Consider the following 20,075-nt stretch of genomic DNA (forward strand, 5'->3'; position numbering starts at 1 on the left):
CCCGAGACTGTCTGTGGTTCCCCTACAGGAGCCATCCCCTCTCTGAGCCTCAGTTCTTTCATCTGGAGAACGGGCCGATGGCTAAAACGTGAGCAGTGGGTCGCACTTGCAGAAGGTCGGCCGGCGGGACGGCCTGGGTGCAGGGCGCCACCTGGAGGCTACCGCGCAACGTCTTCGCCCTCGCAGGACTAGTTCAGTCCCAAAGGGGGCGCAGCATCTCACACAACCAAGGGACCAAGAAGAGAAAAAAAAAAAACAACCCATCTTTCGGTTTATTGAAGGAGCAGAAGGGGGCGGGAGAGGGGGGGCAATAAAATGCTTTTGCCTCGTTTATAAAGAGCGAATTTTCAGGAGGTCCCTTCTCAAGGAGGAGGGGGGCACCTCTCCCCCAACTACAAGCAGCAGCAAAGCCAAGCCAAGGACAGAGGGAAACTGGAGGGGCCAAGGGACCCCAAATATCCCCTCGGACAGGAGCCACAAGCTTTCTCCCCCCACCCACAATGCATCTACCCCAGGGGACCCATCTGGGTGGAGGAAGGGAGTATGTACACAGATAGGGGTGGCACTGGGCTGGGTCGGGGAGGGAATAATTTATCCGCGTCAGCGGTGGATGGCAAAAGGGCAGAGGGCAGTAGCCTGGAGGCAGTGGTAGCCTAGGGGTCCCGTTCTTTCTTAACCTTGATGTCTCCAGCAAGGATGGTGGCGATTTCGCCCTGCATGAAGGCCCAGGGCACGGAGGAGCCGACCAGCGGGCACTTGTCTCCGCTCGGGCAGTATACCTCCCCGGCCGGGCCCTGCGCCTTGATGAACTCCCGGGAGCAGGGAAAGCAGAACTTGTGTCCGGGCACCGAGGGGCACTGGACGAAGTGGGTGTCTTCTAGCCGCTCCCTGCACAGGGTACAGCACAGGGGAGCCCCAGGGGTCGCCCCAGTGCCGCCGCCACCCCCGCTGACAGCTTCGGCCCCCGCTGTGGGACTGACTTCTGCTTCACCGTTGCGGGCCACAAGGCGATGCTGGGTTGGCGGCTGGGCAGTGGAGGAGGCTGCAGGGCTGGCGCCCCCTGGACGCACAGGCCCTCCACCTCCGCCAGGGTCCTTGGGTGAGTGGCCCAGGGCTTCGGCCACATTCTTCAGGGCGGCAATGGGCGAGGGCACACCAGGGGTCTCAGCGGAGTACGGACCTCCAGGTGCCACCCAGTGCCGTTGTTGCTGCTCCTCGGTGGTCATCTTCCCAGTCGCCTCGCCCTCCGGCTCGGGGGATGCCTTGCGACGGCGCGGCGTGGGCGCCAGGTTCCGGGATGGGGCTCGCGGTGGTGGGCCACAGAGAGCCGCAGGGGCAGGCTCTGGGTACTGCTGGGGCAGGGCCTCCGCGGGAGCTGGCTCGCGAAAGCTGCGGACGCCGTCGGTAAGCAGCTCGCCCAGCTGCCGCCATTCTCCTGAGCCATGCCGGCGTTCATATTCGAGGTACTTGAAGCCCGAAGAAGCCAGTGCCTTGCCCGGCTCCCGCAGAGCATCGTGGAACATCTGGCGAGCCACCGCCAGGACGCCGGCATACACATTGCCGGAACCACAGGGGTATTCGGTGAAGAGCTTCAGCTCGAATTCGTATCCTGGAGGACGGGCAGCAGCATCGAAGGCGAACACTCGCCCCACCAGCCCGTGATCCTTCTTGAAGCGCACATTGAACGGGGCGCAGGCGGACAGCGCCAGTAGCTGTTCCCGCACTGCTTTGGGTCGCCCGTGCCATTCCTCTGCCCGGCCCCGCATGGCCTCGTTCAGTTCTGCCAGACAGTCCGCATTCCTCTGCTGCTTCTCTTTCTCGAAATCGGAGCCGAAGAGGGGACGGGCAGGACTCAAGCCGGGTGCCAGCGTCAGGCCTCGGCTTCCCAGGCCAGACACTGCAGCTGCCAGCAGCCCAGGGGGCATCAAGCCAGGCATGGAGCCAAGCAAGGCCCTTCGCGCCCCCTCAGCCACGGCCTCCTCACGGCCCAGCCCATTGGCCAGGCGGGACCCCAGAGTGTACTCCAGGGCGGGCGAGGGCAGGGGGAGGCGGCCCGATGATGTGGCCCTGTCATAGCGGTCCTGGCCCGAGACGCCGCCGCCGGTCCCTGACGGCTGGGGCTGGGCCTGCGGGGGCGGCAGCTGGGGCCCCTGTGCGGCGGCCGCAGCCAGGTCCTTGGTGGCCGGGTGCTTAAGGGCCGGGGGCCCGGGGGAGCGGCCCTCGGGGAGCACGTGGCTGCGCTTGAGCTGGCGGGCGGCATCGATGAGCAGTTCGATGCGGTCCGCGCCCTCGAAGTTCACGCAGCCGCGGCACACAGCCTCGCTGAAGTCCCACACCATGGCCCACGGCATCTTGGGCAGGTCGCACAGGTAGCACCACTGGCGGCGGGACGCCTGCACAGACGCCATGGCCCCAGTCCGCGCGCCGCCCGGCTCCCGCGTTCCACCGGCCGCCGACGTGCGATCCGCGCCGCCGACGTTCGATCCGCGTCCCCGGGACAGCGCGAGCCACGGTCCGGCCTCCGGCTCGGCCTCCCCGCCGGATCCAGGCCCGGCCCCCCTTCCCCGCCCCCTGGGCCCTAAGCCTTTCTGCTCACTCCCGCCTCCCTCGCAAAGGCAGGCTGAGGCACGTCGGCGCCCCCGCCCGGTCCGGGCTCCGAGCCGAGGCGCACAGCTCGGGCCCCACGATGGGCCGCGAGCGCAGCCGCCTCGGGCTCCCGCCGCTCTCGCCGCCGCCGCTGCAACGGCCGCCGCCGCCTCCACCTCCTTCTTCTGCCCCAGAGGCCGCTTCGCAGGGAAAGTTACATAACGCGCCAGCAAAGCCTTCTGGGAAACGTAGTCCCGCCGGGGCCGGCTCTTAAAGGGAACGGCGGGCAGAGGCGGGCTGGGGGGGTCGTCGCCTCTCCGCGCGCAGCACTTATAACCGTCTCCGCGGGGCCGGAGTTCGGCGCGCCGCAAGATGCTGGGTGGGACACAAAGGTGGGAGGCGAGTTTGCAATACGAATGATCAGAGCTACTCCGGATTCAGAAATTTTGGGGGTGGGTGGACAGGCTTCCAGGATTCCAACTTCTGCTCCGATTTGTTGTGCAGCTTTAGGCAAAATGTCTTGCCCTCTCTGAACCTCAGTTTCCCCGCCCAGCAAAGGTGGGCCAATGACGGATAAGGAAGGTAGCAGCTTCTGGGGCGGGGCGGAGAAGCCCTGATTGGCTTCAGAGCAGGGAAGGGAAACTGGCAACTAGGTGGGGGTGGGGGTGGCCACTTGGCACTTCGTCCTCCCCCGGAATCCTAGATGTATGCCTCTGGGGCCCGCCACAGCCAGCGAAGGGAGAGGACTAAGGGCTCCGGAGCCAGAGCCTTGCCTCAGTTTTCTCTGCTAAAGAAGGGGGGCGACTGACCGCCCTCTAACCCTGTCCCAGCTCTGCCCGCGCGCTCTGGTCTCTAAAGGGTTACACCGTCGGCTGCTCGGCGTCCTCCACCGCTTCACTACAATTCCCAAAATGCACTGCGGACGCGGACAAAGTGATGTGCTTCCGCCGCCTGGGAGGTTGGGGTAGGCCTTTCAGATTCACGCTGCTTTACCCGCCCCCCCCCAACCTTTCTGGGGGTTCTTTACGTGCATTCGGAGCATGGCGTTTGGGGGACCCTTATCCTCTGTTGCTCCCCAATTTGAGGGAAGAGTAAGGGGTTAAGAAGTGACGGGCAAGAGGAGGGAGTTGCTGGGGAAGGGCGAACACCAGACTACCTTTCCCCAACCCTGAGCGCTCACTACCTGCAAGGCCCAATCAGGCTTTGAGGACCCTCCTGTCTTCTTTCCCAGGCATTGGGAACACGACGGGGCTGTCTTTGGGGAACGGCGGAGGCGGGTCTCCAGGTTCTAACCCACAACAGCCCCTTTCTCTAGGCCTGGGTCCATGTTAGGTGCTCAAAAATACTTGAATGATGTGCCAGTTGGCCCTGGTTTTCAGTCTAGTGAGGGGCTGCTTGTCCCTTCTCCCGTCCCACTGGAACCGCAGCAACTCTGATTCTGTTACCCAGACTTCACAATTTCAAAATGGTTTCACAATTTTGTCTACTACCTGTATTTGAACACTTTTCTCCCTTAAAAAAAGATTTATTAGGCTGAGGTGAGAGGATTGCTTGAGTCTGGAGGTAACAGGCTGCAGTGAACCATGATTGCGTCACTGCACTCCAGCCTGGGCAACACAGCAAGACCCTGTCTCAAAAAAATAAATAGAAATAAAAAGATCTATCTATTTTTACCTCATCCTAGGTAATACGTTCACAATCATGGGTTTCATCTACTGGTTAGCTTAAAAAAAATCAGTGAAAACTATCGACTAATTCAAGAAGACATTCATATGTCACTTAAAATTGCCTTTGGGCTATTATTTACGAAACTCTAAAGGGAGTTAAGACTTCTGGCCAGATTCAGCCTTCAGGTGGACTGGACTGGCCTCTGACCAGCTGTGGCCTTGGGCAAGTCTCTAAACTTCTTGGAAAAAATGGAGACCCCCTCGAGTCTGTTTTTATTTGGGTACCTTCAGATTGAATGCAAACATGCATATAAATGCTTAGCTTGGTGCTTGGCACAGAAAAGTGCCATAAATGGAAGTTGTTTTTAAGCTGGACAGTTATTCAAATATTCAACCCCTCTTCCGTGGTGGGCAATGCTGGGGACATAGCAGCTGAGACAGGCTTAAGCCTTGCCCCTGAGAAGCCCCAGCCTGGTGATGGAGGCAGATACTAAATTTACTCAAATGATGAACTAAAATTTGTGATGACTGCTGTGGGGAGTGTGTGTCTGGAAAAGCTTTCCTGGCCAGGCATGGTGGCTCATGCCTATAATCCCAGCACTTTGGGAGGCCGAGGAGGGCGGATCACTTGAGGTCAAAAGTTCGAGACCAGACTGGCCAATGTGGTGAAACCTTGTCTCTACTAAAAATTAAAAAATTAGGCCGGGCGGTGGCAATGGCTCACTCCTATAATCCCGGCACTTTGGGAGGCCTATCACTTGAGGTCAGGGGTTTGAGACCAGCCTGGCCAACATGGTAAAACCCCATCTCTACTAAAAAATACAAAAATTAGCCAGGTGTGGTGGCGCACACCTGTAATCCCAGCTACTCAGGAGGCTGAGGCAGGAGAATTCCATGAACCCAGGAGATGGGTTCACACCACTGTACTCCAGCCTGGGGGACAGATGCAAGACTCCATCTCAAAAAAAAAAAAAAAAACTAACTAAGTTAAAATAAAAAAATTAGCCAGGTGTGGTGGCATGCGCCTGTAGTCCCAGCTACTTGGGAAGCTGAGGCAGGAGAATCACTTGAACCCAGGAGGCAGAAGTTGCAGTGAGCCAAGACTGTGCCATTGCACTCCAGCCTGGGCAACAGAGGGAGACTCCATCTCAAAAAAAAAAAAAAAGTATAATCTAATTATAGGAAGAAAGACTCTGAGATCTTTATGCGCATTCTACAGGTAAGGACACTGGAAGTCAATGGTTACACGGTTGGCCAGGGCAGCACCAGCACTTGAGCCACGTCTGAGTCCAGAGTGGTGGTGATTACCTATTTTGTTACCTGGCCCTGTAGCAGAGTAAAAGAACCAGTTCCTGCCTTCATGACATTATGGGGCAAATGTGCCTTAAATAGATAAAGGCCTGTGTTCATTTAAAGACACTATGAAAAAGAACCCAGCTGTGTGTGGTGGCTCATGCTTGTAATCCCAGCACTTTGGGAGGCTGAGGTGGGAGGACTGCCAGAGCCCATGAGTTTGAGATCTGCCTGGACAACATAGGAAAACCCCATCTCTAGAAAAATAAAACAAGTATCTGAGTATGGTGGCACATGCCTGTGGTCCCAGCTACTTGGGAGGCTGAGGTAGGAGGATTGCTTGAGCCTGGGAGGTCGAGGCTGCAGTGAGCTGTGATCGTGTCACTGCACTCCAGCCGGGGCAACAGAGCGAGATCCTGTCTCAAAACAAAACAAAACGAAAAACCAGAAATAAGAAAAGCAAAGAGAAAAAAAGAACCACAGGACACTGAGAGAGACTCTAAGAGGCAAACCCATGTTAGCCTTGGGAAGGAATCTAGGACTTTCTCCTGGAGGTGACATTTAGACTGGTATCTAAAGGATGAGTAGGAAGATTTCATGTAAACACAAGACTTGATGGCTTTAAGAATTAAAAAAAAAAAAAAAAAAAAAAGCTGGAAAACCACTAGCCTCCCAATTGCCTACCTGTGGAGGGGGCGGGGCAGGTGTAGGTGCTGGTCCCCCAGGCCTGTCTCAGACAGAGCCTCAAGTAATTGTATTAAAAATAAGTTTATTGATATCTTGTCACCACTGGGAGAAAGGAGGGGGTTGAGCTCCGGAAGTCAGAGACAGCAATGGTAGGCAGAGAACCCAACCTATACCTCTCCCATCAGAACTCAATGCCTCCTCTCCCTGGGGTATACACGGCTATATCCTCTTTGTCATCCATATTTTGATTTGTCTCACAACTCCCACCCGCTCCAAAGTCTGGGTTGGGCAGGTGGGGAGTCCCCCACGGGTCAATTCTCTTCAAGTCAAGAACAGGAACTGTTAGGGAAGGGGAGATGTGCAGACCCGAGAGGTTCCCTCCCCACCTCACACAGGGCAATAATAAATAACATGAAATTGATGGCTTAGAAGTCAGGGTTAAGGGAGGCAGCCAGGCAGACAGCACTGTACCAGAGAAAGGGGTTGGGGGGGCCCATTACTGAGGCCCCCCCAGAGAATCAGGCACTAACTAGCACAGGGAGTGGGTGCTCACATCCCTGGAGCAGGGAGCTAGGGTGCAGCTGGGATGGGCAGAGAGCATCGCCCCCCTCGACTGCGCCAAGCTGGGGAGAGGGGGTGCAGGCAGGAGCATAGATAGGAGATTTCACGGAGATTTCCATCGGCCGCGCCTTTTGCGTGTAGGGAAACCTTTTCTCCGCTTGTGTGGCGGGGAGTCGTGTGGAGGGAGTGGGGCTGGGGGTGGCCGGGGCGCCCCCTCCTCGCTCCTTGGGGCAATGATCACTCCCCGGGCTGCCACCACTGCCCCGTCCACCACAGCAGCCACCACAGACACGGGCTCTGGGGTGATCTCCACCTTGGGGGCTGGTGGGGGCAGGACGGGCCTGGGGGGTGGGGGTGGGGGTGGGGGTGGGGGCAGAGGTGGGGGCAGGGAGTCGACTGAGGTTCCTGGCAGAAGGGGCAGCAGAGCGCTCAGGGCCTCGCTCAGTTTGGCCAGTCCCTGTCGAAGGGTGCCGGCCAGCTCCCGGATGGCGTTGGCAGTCTCCTGCTGGGCCCGCAGGAAGTCCAGGGAGGGGTCTGAGGCCGAGAGCGTGGGCGGAGGCCGAGGAGGGGGTGGGGGGCTAGGGGGCGAGGGTGCCACTTGGGCCAGTGGTGGTGGGGGTGGCAGTGGAGGGGCTGGGGGTGGTGGAGACAAGGCCAGGCGAGGCAGCTGGACCGGCTGCAGGGCGGAAGGGGGTGGGGACTCACGCTCCTTGGGCCGTGGGCAGCCCCCTTCCTGGGGAGTGCAGGAGGGCCGGGCCCATGGCTCCGGGCTGCTGGAGCCCCCCTTGCTGTGGGCTGATGTATCTGTAGAGAGAGAAATGCAGGCAAGGGGTGAGTGACCCTCAATGCTGCCTTGATTTCCCCTTTCCCCCCTCCTTCCCTAACCTCCCCGCTACCCAAACCCAGAACTATCCTTCCTACCTCCCGCCCCCCAGCCCCAAGACAGTCTTGCTCTGTCACCCTGGCTGGAGTGCAGTGGTATGATCTTGGCTCACCACAACTTCCAACTCCTGGGTTCAAGCGATTATCCTGCCTCAGCCTCCTGAGTAGCTGAGATTTCAGGTGCCTGCCACCACACCCGGCTACTTTTTGTATTTTTTTTTTTTTTTGAGACGGAGTCATGCTCTGTTGCCCAGGCTGGAGTGCAGTGGCTGGATCTCAGCTCACTGCAAGCTCCGCCTCCCGGGTTCACGCCATTCTCCTGCCTCAGCCTCCCAAGTAGCTGGGACTACAGGCGCCCGCCACTTCGCCCGGCTAGTTTTTTGTATTTTTTAGTAGAGACGGGGTTTCACCGTGTTAGCCAGGATGGTCTCGATCTCCTGACCTCGTGATCCGCCCGTCTCGGCCTCCCAAAGTGCTGGGATTACAGGCTTGAGCCACCGCTCCCGGCCTACTTTTTGTATTTTTAGTAGAGACGAGTTTTCACCACGTTGGCCAGTCTGGTCTCAAACTCCTGACCTCAGGTGATCTGCCCGCCTCGGCCTCCCAAAGTGCTGGGATTACAGGTGTGAGCTACCGCGCCTGGCCCCAGAATGATCCTTTTAAAACCTACGTCAGATCACGCCTTGGCAGAGAAGCTCCATGGCAGGCCAGTCTTTGTACCCAGAGGAGAGACATTCGTGCCCGCTTTAGTGGAAGCAGGTCCTGAAAGTCCCTTGCTGGGCCAGGCAGCTCCCATCTCACTGACAGTAAGAGCCAACAGTTTTTCTAGTTTTTTAATTTTTTTTTGAGACAGAGTCTCACTTTGTAGCCTACACTGGAGTGCAGTGGCGCGATCTCGGCTTACTGCAACCTTCGTCTTACTGCTTCAAATGATTATCCTGCCTCAGCCTCCCAAGGAGCTGGGACTACAGGCAGGCGCCACCCCGCCTGGCTAAATTGTTGTATTTTTAGTAGAGATAGGGTTTTGCCATGTTGGCCAGGTTGGTCTCAAACTTCTGACCTCAAGCAATCCACCTGCCTCGGCCTCCCAAAGTTCTGGGATTACAGGCGTGAGCCACTGCGCCCAGTTAAGGGCCAACATTTGATGAGGCTTTGAACTATCTGGATACTGCATCACACTGCTGGATCCTAAGGAGGTGAGAGAGGGGCCTGAGAGAGAGCTGGGGTGGCTGGGCACTGATGGACATTTCCCTGAGACTCTCTCCAACCAGGACAGCAGGATTTTCCAGTTCAGCCTCCAGCCTGGTAGGCTTCCTCAGTCTGTACTCACCTGGGGTCTCATTCAAGCTCATGGGCTTGAACAGTTTGCATACAGGGGCTCCCAGCTTCCTGGGCTCAGCCTGAACCTCTGCCTGGGCTCCAGACTCCTGTCTCCAGCTGTGCACTCTTCATTGTCTAAAAACGCCCCAAACTCACTTGCTCAGAGCTGGGCTTCTGATCCTCCCCCAACCTGCTCCTCCCTCAGCCACCCCCATCTCAGCTGATGCAGCTCCATCCTCCCAGCTGCTCAGGTTAAACACCTTCACTGTTTTGTTTACTAAGACACCATCCGCATACAGAAGCTTCTGCCTTCAAATTAAATACATCCAACTTCTTTCTCAGTGGTCCCCACCCGGGTCCAACCACCAGCATCTCCCACCAGGACCACTGCGGTCATCTCCTCCCTGAGGGCTCTCTGCTTCCACCCCTGTCCCTGACAGTATCTTTTTCCACTAGCACCCTGAGGGGTCCAACTAAAATACAAGTCAGTTAGGCTACAGGAAACAAGCTACTCACAAAGAATCACAGATCATAGGGGCCATTTATATGAAATGTCCAAAATAGGCAAATTTGGCCGGACGCGGTGGCTCATGCCTGTAATCCCAGCCCTTTGGGAGGCCAAAGTGGGTGGATCACCTGAGGTCAGGACTTCAAGACAAGCCTGGCCAACATGGTGAAACCCCATCTCTACTAAAAATACAAAAAGTAGCTGGGCATGGTGGCATATACCTATAATCCCAGTTACTGGGGAGGCTGAGGCAGAATTGCTTGAACCTGGAAGGTGGAGGTTGTAGTGAGCCAAGATCACGCTACTGCACTCCAGCCTGGGCAACAGAGCGAGACTGTCTCAAAAATAAAAAATAGGCCAGGTGCGGTGGCTCATGCCTGTAATCCCAGCACTTTGGGAAGCCGAGGTGGGCAGATCACCTGAGGTTGGGAGTTTGAGACCAGCCTGACCAACATGGAGAAATCCTGTCTCTACTAAAAATACAAAGTTAGCTGGGCATGGTGGCGCATGCCTGTAATCCCAGCTACTCAGGAGGCTGAGGCAGGAGTAGTGCTTGAACCCGAGAGGCAGAAGTTGCGGTGAGCTGAGATTGCTTCATTGCACTCCAGCCTGGGCAACAAGAGCGAAACTCCGTCTCAAAAACAACAACAACAACAACAACAACAACAACAACAACAAAACCAAAATGCAAATCTATAGAAACAAAGTAGATGAGTGGCTGCCAGGAGCTGGGGGAAGATGGGGAAGATGGGAGATTGGGGATGGCTAAGAAGTGCAGGGTTTCTTTATGGAGTGATGAAAATGTTCTAAAATTGATCGTGGCGATGGTTGCACAACTCTGAATATACTACAAGCCATTGAATTGTACACTTTATTTTTTTTTTTGAAATGGAGTCTTGCTCTGTCGCCCAGGCTGGAGTGCAGTGGCACGATCTCAGCTCACTGCAAGCTCCGTCTCCTGGGTTCATGCCATTCTCCTGCCTCAGCCTCCCGAATAGCTGGGACTGCAGGTGCCCGCCACCACGCCCGGCTAATTTTTTGTATTTTTAGTAGAGACGGTGTTTCACCATGTTAGCCAGGATGGTCTCAGTCTCCTGACCTCGTGATCCGCCCGCCTCGGCCTCCCAAAGTGCTGGGATTACAGGTGTGAGCCACTGCGCCTGGCCCTGTACACTTTAATTTTAATTTTATTTTTTTATTCTTTGAGACGGAGTCTCCCTCTGTCGCCCAGGCTGGAGTGCAGTGGTGCGATCTTGGCTCACTGCAAGCTCCGTCTCCCGGGTTCACACCATTCTCCTGCCTCAGCCTCCCGAGTAGCTGGGACTACAGGCGCCTGCCACCACACCTGGCTATTTTTTTTGTATTTTTAGTAGAGACAGGGTTTCACCGTGTTAGCCAGGATGGTCTCAGTCTCCCGACCTCGTGATCCACCCACCTCGGCCTCCCAAATGCTGGGATTATAGGCGTGAGCTCCCATGCTCGGCCTTGATTTTTATTTTTTTGAGACGGAGTCTCGCTCTGTCATTCAGGCTGGAATGTAGGGGTGAGATCTCAGCTCACTGCAGCCTTAGTCTCCTCAGCTTAATCTCCCATCTCAGCCTCCTGAGCTGCTGGGACCACAGATGTGCGACTCCACACCAGGTTAATTTTATTTTTTTGTAGAGATGAGGTCTCACTGTGTTCCTCAGGCTGGTCTCAAACTCTTGGGCTCAAGCAAATTGTACACTGCGTTGATTGTATAGTATGGAAATTATATCGCCATATATATGTATATCTTTTTTTGTTTCTTTTCTTTTCTTTTTTTTTTTTTTTGAGATGGAGTCTCACTCAGCTGCCCAGGCTGGAGTACAGTGGCGAGATCTCGGCTCACTGCAACCTCTGCCTCCCGGGTCGGAGTCATTCTCCACCCTCAGCCTCCTGAGTAGCTGGAACTACAGGCGTGCACCACCATGCCCAGCTAATTTTTGTATTTTTAGTGGAGACGGGGTTTCACCATGTTGGCCAGGTGGTCTCAATCTCTTGACCTCGTGATCTGCCCGCCTCGGCCTCCCAAAGTGCTGGGATTACAGGCATGAGCCACCGCGCACGGCTGTATATCGCAATATAATTGTTTAAAAAAATACAAGTCGGATATTGTTACTATGCTCAAACCGTCCTGTGGCTCCCACCTCACTCAGGGTAAAGGCAAAGTCCTTGAGGCCTCTAGGGCCCCGCACGATCTGCCCCCATTGCCTCCCTGACCTCGGCTCCCATCCTGCCCTCTTGGGTTACCTGGCTTTAGCCACGTTGGCCTCCTTGCTGATCCTCACATACATCACGCCTACTTTTTTTTTTTTTTTTTTTGAGATGGAGTCTCATTCTGTCACCCAGGCTGGAGTGCAGTGGTGCAATCTTGGTTCACTGCAACCTCTGCCTCCTAGGCTCAAGCGATTCTCTCACCTCAGCCTCCAGAGTAGCTATAGCTGGGACTACAGGTGTGTACCACCATGCTTGGCTAATTTTTGTTTTGTTTTGTTTTTGTAGAGACAGGTTTTTGCCATGTTGTTCAGGCTGGCCCCGTCCCCTTCCTTTTTTCTCCCCTAACCCTACCTGATTTCTCTCCCAGCACTTATCTCCACCTGGCACGGTATGGCTCTGTGTCTGCTGTCTGTCTCCTCCTCCTGATGTCAGCTCCATCAGGCAGGGCTTTGTATTGCTCCCTTCTGTTTACCCGGCGCCTAGAACAATGTCCAGCACAATATTTTTTCTTTAATGAGAAAAGAACTGGGGCTTCCAGAGACTCTGCTGATTGTGTCCCAGGCCCCAGAGCTCCCAGCACCCACAGGAGAAAGTCCAGCCTCTTCCCACGGCTATGGGGCCTCAGTACTTGCCCCCACCTCCTCCTTTCTGTCTGTCTTCCCACGTGCCGCTCCCTGGGCCAGGCTTACACTGCCTCTTGCATCAGCTCGGATGTTTTTTCGGATGTTCCTTCCTCGGGGAAGCTGGCCTCCCGCTCCTTGGCCAAATCAGATCACCCTGCTCTTCTCTCAAAAACAGCCAGCCAAAGAAAGAGAGAGAGAAAAAAAAGAATAACAAAACCAAAAAACCAGCCATCCAGGCCAGGCGCGGTGGCTCAGCCTGTAATCCCAGGACGTTGGGAGGCCCAGGCAGGCGGATCACCTGAGGTCAGGAGTTCGAGACCAGTTTGGCCAACATGGTGAAATCCCGTCTCTACTCAAATACAAAAATTAGCTGGGCCTGGAGGCCCAGCTCGGGAGGCTGAGGCACGAGAATCGCTTGAACCCTGGAGGCTGAGGTTGCAGTGAACCAAGATCGCATCATTGCACTCCAGCCCTGGGCAACAGAGCAAGACCCTGTCTCAAAAACAAACAAACCAGCCACTTCCTGCCCTGACTGCTGGGGGTCCAGGCCCCCTGGGCCAGCCACGAGCAGGAGGTAGGGAGGCTGGGAGAGAGATGAGCAGAGCTGACAGTGACAGGACACCTGCTCCAGCCAGGACCTAGGCTAAGCTCTGGGCTAAGCTCCCCACTTATATTATTTCACTGAGTCCTCCCAGCCATTCTCTGGGGTAGGTACTACCATGATCATCGCCCCATTTTATAGATGAGGTGACTTGAGGCTGAGAGAGAGGTGTCATAGAGTGATATGCAGAAAAGGGATTTGAGGCCGGGCGCGGTGGCTCAAGCCTGTAATCCCAGCACTTTGGGAGGCCGAGACGGGCGGATCACGAGGTCAGGAGATCGAGACCATCCTGGCTAACACGGTGAAACCCCGTCTCTACTAAAAAAATACAAAAAACTAGCCGGGCGAGGTGGCGGGCGCCTGTAGTCCCAGCTACTCGGGAGGCTGAGGCAGGAGAATGGTCTAAACCCGGGAGGCGGAGCTTGCAGTGAGCTGAGATCCGGCCACTGCACCCCAGCCTGGGCGACAGAGCAAGACTCTGTCTCAAAAAAAAAAAAAAAAAAAAAAAAAAAAGAAAAGGGATTTGAACCCAGGTTGATTCCATAGTCTGTTCTTTTGTTTGTTTTATAGAGATGGGAACCTCGCTGTATTGCCCAGGCTGGTCTCAAACTCCTGGCCTCAAATGATCCTCCCTCCTTGGCCTCCTAAAGTCCGAGATTACAGGTGTGAGCCACTGCTCTTGGCCAGAATCCATGCTCTTTTTTTTTTTTTTTTTTTTTTTGAGACGGAGTCTCACGCTGTTGCCCAGGCTGGAGTGCAGTGGCGCGATCTCGGCTCACTGCAAGCTCCGCCTCCCGGGTTCTCGCCATTCTCCTGCCTCAGCCTCCTGAGTAGCTGGGACTACAGGCGCCCACCACCGCGCCCGGCTAATTTTTTGTATTTTTAGTAGAGACGGGGTTTCACTGTGGTCTCGATCTCCTGACCTTGTGATCCGCCCGCCTCGGCCTCCCAAAGTGCTGGGATTACAGGCTTGAGCCACCGCGCCCGGCCTTTTTTTTTTTTTTTTTGAGATGGAGTCTGACTCCATCACCCAGGCTCGAGTGCAGTGGCGTAATCTCAGCTTACTGCAACTTCTACCTCCCAGGTGCCAGCAATTGTCCTGCCTCAGCCTCCCGAGGAGCTGGAATTATAGGCATGTGCCATCATGCCTAGCTAGTTTTTTTTATTTTTAGTAGAGATGAGGTTTCACTGCATTGGCCAGGCTGGTCTCAAACTCCTGGCCTCAAGGGATCTGCCTACCTCGGCCTCCCAGAGTGCTGGGATTACAGGTGTAAGCCACCACACCAGGCCAGAGTTCATGCTCTTAACCACTCCTTGGGCAAGGGCTGTGGGCCTGGAGTATGGGTGTGGATGGTAAGTCTTCCTTATGAGGAACGTGGGAATTGCAGCCACACAGAAATGTGGCTTTTCCAGTCTACGAAGTATAAAGGAACAGAAAGTAGCCTTCATGCCCACAAGGCTCACAGGAGTCACAGAAGTGCCCCTGCAAGAGTTTGTTTTTGGTTGTTTTGAGGAAGGGTCTTGATGTGTTGCCCAGGTTGGAGTGCAGTGGTGTGATCATGGCTCACTGCAACCTCCGCCTCCCAGGTTCAAGGGATCCTCATGCCTCAACCTCATGTGTAGCTGGGACCAAGGCGCCGTGCCACCATGCCTGGCTAATTTTTGGATTATTTTGTAGAGATGGGGTCTCACTTTGTTGCCCAGGCTGGTCTTGCCCTCCTGGGATCAAGCAATCCTCCCGCCTCAGCCTCCCAAAGTGCTGAGATTACAGGCGTGCCTCTGTGCCTAGCTTCACTGTTTAAGAGTTAAAATCATATTTATTTGCAAACTTTGGCTCTCAGTTTCCCTACTTTTTTTTTTTTTTTTGAGATGGAGTCTTGTTCTGTCTCCCAGGCTGGAGTGCAGTGGCACAATCTCAACTCACTGCAACCTCCACCTCCCAGGTTCAAGTGGTTCTCCAGCCTCAGCCTCCTGAGTAGCTGGGATTACAGGCACACGCCACCACGTCTGGCTAATTTTTGTATTTTTTAGTAGAGACGGGGTTTCACCATGTTGGCCAGGCTGATCTCGAACTCCTAACCTCAGGTGATCTACCCGCCTTGGCCTCCCAAAGTGCTGGGATTACAGGTGTGAGCCACTGCATCTGGCCCTCATTTTCCCTACTTTTAAATGAGTGTGTGAGCTGGGACTACACAGAGCGCTGGGATTATAGGCGTGAACCACCATGCCAGGCCTGTGTAAGGTTCTTTTTTCTTTTTTGAGATGGAGTTTCGCTCTTGTTGCCCAGGCTGGAGTGCAATGGTGCGATCGCGGCTCACTGCAACCTCCGCCTCCCAGTTCAAGCGATTCTCCTGTCTCAGCTTTTCCTGAGTAGCTGGGATTACAGGCATGCGCCACCACGCCTGGCTAATTTTCTATTTTTAGTAGAGACGGGGTTTCTCCATGTCAGTCAAACTGGTCTTGAACTGATATGTTGCTTCAGGTGATCTGCCTGCCTCGGCCTCCCAAAGAGCTGGGATTACAGGCGTGAGCCACCACACCTGGCCAGGCCTGTGTAAGGTTCTAATTGAGGATGCTGTACGCGTGTTCCTGCCTCAGAGCCTTTCCATGTGCCGTTTCCTCTAGCAGGAGTGCCCTTCTCCCAGCTGTCTGTCAGGCTTACTGTATTCCCATCTCTACTTGAATTTCACCTCCTCAGAGAAGCCCTCCTTGACTACCCTGTCTGTATAGCCCCCTTCCATGACTCACTATCCTCTGAGTATGCCTTATTTATCCTCTTAGTTCTCACCACCTCCTGGTATACAGTCTGTTTTGGGGGTTACGTCTTTGTGGTCTGTTTCCTCCAACTACATAGAATGTCAGCTCCAGGCCGGGTGTGGTGGCTCACGCCTGTAATCCCAGCACTTTGGGTGGCTGAGGCAGGCAGATCACCTGAGGTCGGGAGTTCAAGACCAGCCTGAGCAACATGCAGAAACCCCGTTTCTAATAAAAATACAAAATTAGGCAGGCATGGTGGCACATGCCTGTAATCCCAGCTACTCGGGAGGCTGAGGCAGGGAGAATTGCTTGAACCTGGGAGGTAGAGGTTGCGGTGACCCGAGATTGCACCATTTCACTCCAGCCTGGGCAACAAGAGCAAAACTCAGTCTCAAATAAATAAATAAATAAATAATAATAATGTCAGCTCCATAAGGGAAGGGAATTTTGTCTTGTTCTCTACAGTATTCCCTGCACCTACCACAGTGTCTGCCTTGGATGAGGTTCTCAATATATATTTGTTAAATGAGTGAATGAAGCGGTAACAAGCTTCTGAAAAAATAAGTTGACCATCTCTGCTCTGGTCCTATGGGGCCATCTCACAGATGGAAACACTGAGGTTTGATTCAAGGTTTGAGAACAAGGGTCCCATGTGATTGTGTCACCTTCTTACTTAAAAGACTTTCATGCCTCCTGAATGCCCTCAAGAGCAAGTCCAGGCCGGGCATGGTGACTCAGGCCTGTAATCTCAGCACTTTGGGAGGCCGAGGTGGGTGGATCACCTGAGGTCAGGAGTTCAAGACCAGTCTGGTCAACATAGTGAAATCCCATCTCTACTAAAAATACAAAAATTTACTTGGGCATGGTGGCGGGTGCCTGCAATCCCAGTTACTCAGGAGGCTGAGGCAGGAGAATCACTTAAACCTGGGGAGGCGGAGGTTGCAGCAAGCCAAGATTTTGCCACTGCACTCCAGCCTGGGCAACAGAGCAAGACTCCGTCTCAAAACAAAAAACAAAACAAACAAACAAAAATAGTAAGTCCAAATTCCTAACCTTAACTTCCAAGCCATGTATAATCTAATTCTGGCACACTCACTAACTTGTGGTCAATATTAACTCTTGTTATTGCTGGGCAATCTTGCTCAGTGGTTAAGTGCCATGGACTGGGAGTTGGATACACACTTATGATTGAGTCCTGACTCTGTCGCTTACTTGCTGTGTGACTTTGGGTTGGTGAATGAACCTCTCTGAATCACATAATCTTGAACTGTCCTGTTTGATCATGCCCATGTTCCTCCCCTTCTCCAAACTCTTCAGTGGCTCCCCATAGCAGTCAGGATAAAATCCAAACTCCTCACCTTGGCCTACAGGCCCAGTATGGTCTGGCCTTTGCTGACCTCTCTGAACTCATCTCAAAATGTTACTTTTCTTCAACCTTTCCACTGTAAACCCTCTGCCCAAGTTCTTTTAGTTTCCCAAACTGGCCAAGCTTTCTTGCTTCCAAGCCACTGCACATGCTGTTCCCTCTACCAAAAATACTTTCCCAGTTCTTCATTCTTACTCTGCATCTCAGCTCTGATGTCCCCTCCTCCAGGAAGCCCTCCTGGACAACCCCCCACCTCACCCACCAAAATCAGAAACCCTCTCTGGGCTCCCACAGTCCCTAGGATCCCCTACCCCAGCCCTGACCCTTCAAGTCATCACTGTCTTGCCCACCCCTCTACTAGACTGGCTCAGTCATCCATGTGTCCCCAACCTCATCGAGCACGGGGCAGGTGCTCAGGGAACGGCTGTAGAAGAAATAATCCAGAATCAAGGCTAAGCAGGAAGTCTCTGTAGTCAGCTCTCCACACCTCTATCCCAGGCATGACCTTGGGAAAATTACCAAACATGTCTGAGTCTTATATTTACGAAATAGTGAAATAGTATGCATCTCACCGCATTGACGATTCTATCAAGAACTAACAGAGTTCAGGAGGTGCTGAACTAAGCAACTTACCCATATTAGCTCATTTAATCTTCACAGAAACGCTTTGAAGTGCAGACTATTTTTATCTCCATTTTACAGATGCAGCAACTGAAGTACAGTAACTTAATCAGATGACACAGTTGAGTGGCGAAGTTGTGATAGGAGCCCAGGCAGCCTGCCTCCAGAGTCACTACTCTACACTGCATTTAATGAAATCCTGCCTGCGCTGATGAGCCCAGGTGTGGACCTGAGTCAGGCCTCCTGGGTCTGGTTCCATTCCTGACTCTTGACAGTTACTAGCTAAGGGACCTGGGGCAAGTCATTTCATTTTTCTGAGCTTCAGTTTCCCTAGCTATAAAATGGGGAAAAGGACAGCATCCACCTCACAGGGCTGCAGCAAGGCTGGAACAGCGCAGACACACAGCCGACTGTGTGTGCGCTCGCTCTCGCTAAGCGATGCCGAAGACACTCACCTGCACGTCGGTCCTCCCGGCGGTCTTCCGACAACACGTAGCGCTGGGGGCAGGCGCTTGGCGGGGGCGGCGGCTGTGAAGAGGGGGCTGCAGGGGGCTCCTCCGCCCCAGCACCTGCCCCTGGCCCCGCCACACCTGGCCCCAGGATGGCAAAAATTGTCTCCTCTTCCGCGGAGAAGGCGTCCTCCGCGGCGGGCCCGGCGCCCTGCGTGGAGTGCGGCACGCGAGCGAGCTTCTCCTTGGTGCGGCGCTTGAAGTCGTTCCAGCGCTTCTGCACCTCCTGGCCCGTGCGCTTCCAGCTGGTGATACCGTTGATCTTGGCGGCGATGCCGTCCCACACGCGCCGCCGCTCGGCCACGCTCACCCGACGGCTCTGCGCGCCGTAGAGCTGCGGGTAGTGGGCGCGCACCTCACGGATCAGAATCTGGTTCTCTTCAAACGAGAAGCGCGGCTTGCGCAACCGGGTGGTTTCCTCCGCTTCGCCCGCCGCCGCCGAGGCCATGGCGCCCCCCGACGCCGCCGTCCTGCCGTCTGGCGCATGGGGGGCGCCGGCGCTGCGGGCAAAGGACGCACGGGGCTGGCGGGGGCTCGGCGTCCCCCCGCCGCCGCCCCGCCCGGACCGCCAGGCCGCGAACTTCTTAGTCCCCGGGGCAGGAGTGAGGGCGGGGGGCGGGCGGGGGCGACGGGCACCCGGGGCAGTCGGAAGCGCCTAAGAATAGCTGACACCGGCCGAGTGCTCGGCTCGGACTTCGCGCGGGGCGAAGTGCCACGCTGAAGAGTTGATAGAAATTGGGGGAGGGTCTGGAGGGATGGAGGGAAAGGAGGAAAAGTGCGAGGAGAGGAGGTGTCTGCAGGAGTTAGATAATGGGGGCATGGGAGGATAGGAAATGGAGGGAGGATGGGGGTGCCTTGGGGGGGTCTTAGATGCATGAAGATAAGGAGATGCGGAAGGGGCGATGCAGCAAGAAGGGTTGTAATCTGGAGCAGAGGAGGCGCTCTAGGAGCTCCAGGGGGCAACCGGGCCGTCTGTAACACTGATATGAGAAGGGCCCTTAGAGAATGTCCAGGAATAATGGTGAGGTGGGAGCTCCTGTATCACTGGAAGAGCTGGAACGATCAAATATTAGGGATCAGGGTCTGCGGGGGTTGTGGAGGCTCTGGGGATTGCTAGAAATTAAGGGGAGCTCTAGAGATAACGGAGGTCCCGTATCACAAGGAGACAGCGGAGGCTACGGGGGACGGCAGGGAGAGCGAGGGTCGCGGAGGGTGGGGACCGAGTCGGGTCACGGGTCACTCACCGGCGCCGCCGCAGCCGCCGGTGGGTCAGGGCTCGGGCTTCTGCGGCCTGTTCCCACCCCCAGCCTCCCTCCCTCCCCTCTTTGGGCCCCGCCTCCGGCCGCCCCGCATGCCAAGGCGCAAGCGCGCCCAGGGCTAGTGGGCCACAACGCCCTTACCGCCTGGGTTTCATTCCCACCTCCCCCAGCACAGCGCAGGCGCAGAACCGCGCTCCGCCGAGCCCCACCAGCAGGCCGCAACTGCGCAGCCGTAAGATTAGCGCCGCGCGGGTACCCTAGCCCCCTGGGGCCACAACGGCGCACGCGCAAAAAACTCCGTCGCGCGCATGCGCGTGTCCCGGGTCGTACCCGGCACTGGGTCTCGGCGCAGGCGTAGCGAGCCTTGGTGGCAGAGATACTGGGAGCGCGCCAGTACTCAGCCTTTCGGACAGTCTTCCAGCCCACCCTGCTCTCTAACTACGCAACTGTCCCTTTCTCTAGGAGAAAGGGGAGGGAGGCAGCGCTGAAGGGAAGCATTTTGTCTCCTTGACAACTGCGTGGGTGGAGTGGAGGCGTGAGGAAACCGCTTTGCCTCCGGGCTTGCCCGCCCCGGTGCTGGGCAGCTCCAGAGCTTCC

The 20,075-nt window shown here is 55.5% G+C and overlaps 2 protein-coding genes and 1 long non-coding RNA gene across 3 annotated transcripts; 1 reads left to right on the forward strand and 2 right to left on the reverse strand.

The window, feature by feature from the left end:
* Nucleotides 1-242: 242 nt before the first annotated feature.
* On the reverse strand, nt 243-2,776 carry LOC105478563 (interferon regulatory factor 2 binding protein 1). The gene has a single exon (XM_011736001.2). The coding sequence runs from the start codon at nt 2,406-2,408 to the stop codon at nt 654-656; it is 1,755 nt and encodes a 584-aa protein (XP_011734303.1). The 5' UTR covers nt 2,409-2,776; the 3' UTR covers nt 243-653.
* Nucleotides 2,777-2,947: 171 nt separating this feature from the next.
* LOC139360353 (uncharacterized) lies at nt 2,948-6,198 on the forward strand. The gene is made up of 2 exons (XR_011617675.1): nt 2,948-3,550; nt 5,473-6,198. It is a non-coding gene; the product is annotated as an uncharacterized lncRNA (long non-coding RNA).
* A 100-nt stretch (nt 6,199-6,298) lies between these two features.
* MYPO (Myb related transcription factor, partner of profilin) lies at nt 6,299-20,039 on the reverse strand. Its single transcript, XM_071087174.1, has 3 exons — nt 19,464-20,039; nt 18,166-18,719; nt 6,299-7,598 (listed from the first exon to the last, which is right to left on the reverse strand). The coding sequence occupies exons 2-3, from the start codon at nt 18,665-18,667 to the stop codon at nt 6,898-6,900; spliced, it is 1,203 nt and encodes a 400-aa protein (XP_070943275.1). The 5' UTR covers nt 18,668-18,719; nt 19,464-20,039; the 3' UTR covers nt 6,299-6,897.
* Between the last annotated feature and the right edge of the window lie 36 nt (nt 20,040-20,075).

This window comes from Macaca nemestrina, chromosome 20 (assembly GCF_043159975.1).
Source record: "Macaca nemestrina isolate mMacNem1 chromosome 20, mMacNem.hap1, whole genome shotgun sequence".
Classification (NCBI taxonomy): Eukaryota; Metazoa; Chordata; class Mammalia; order Primates; family Cercopithecidae; genus Macaca; species Macaca nemestrina.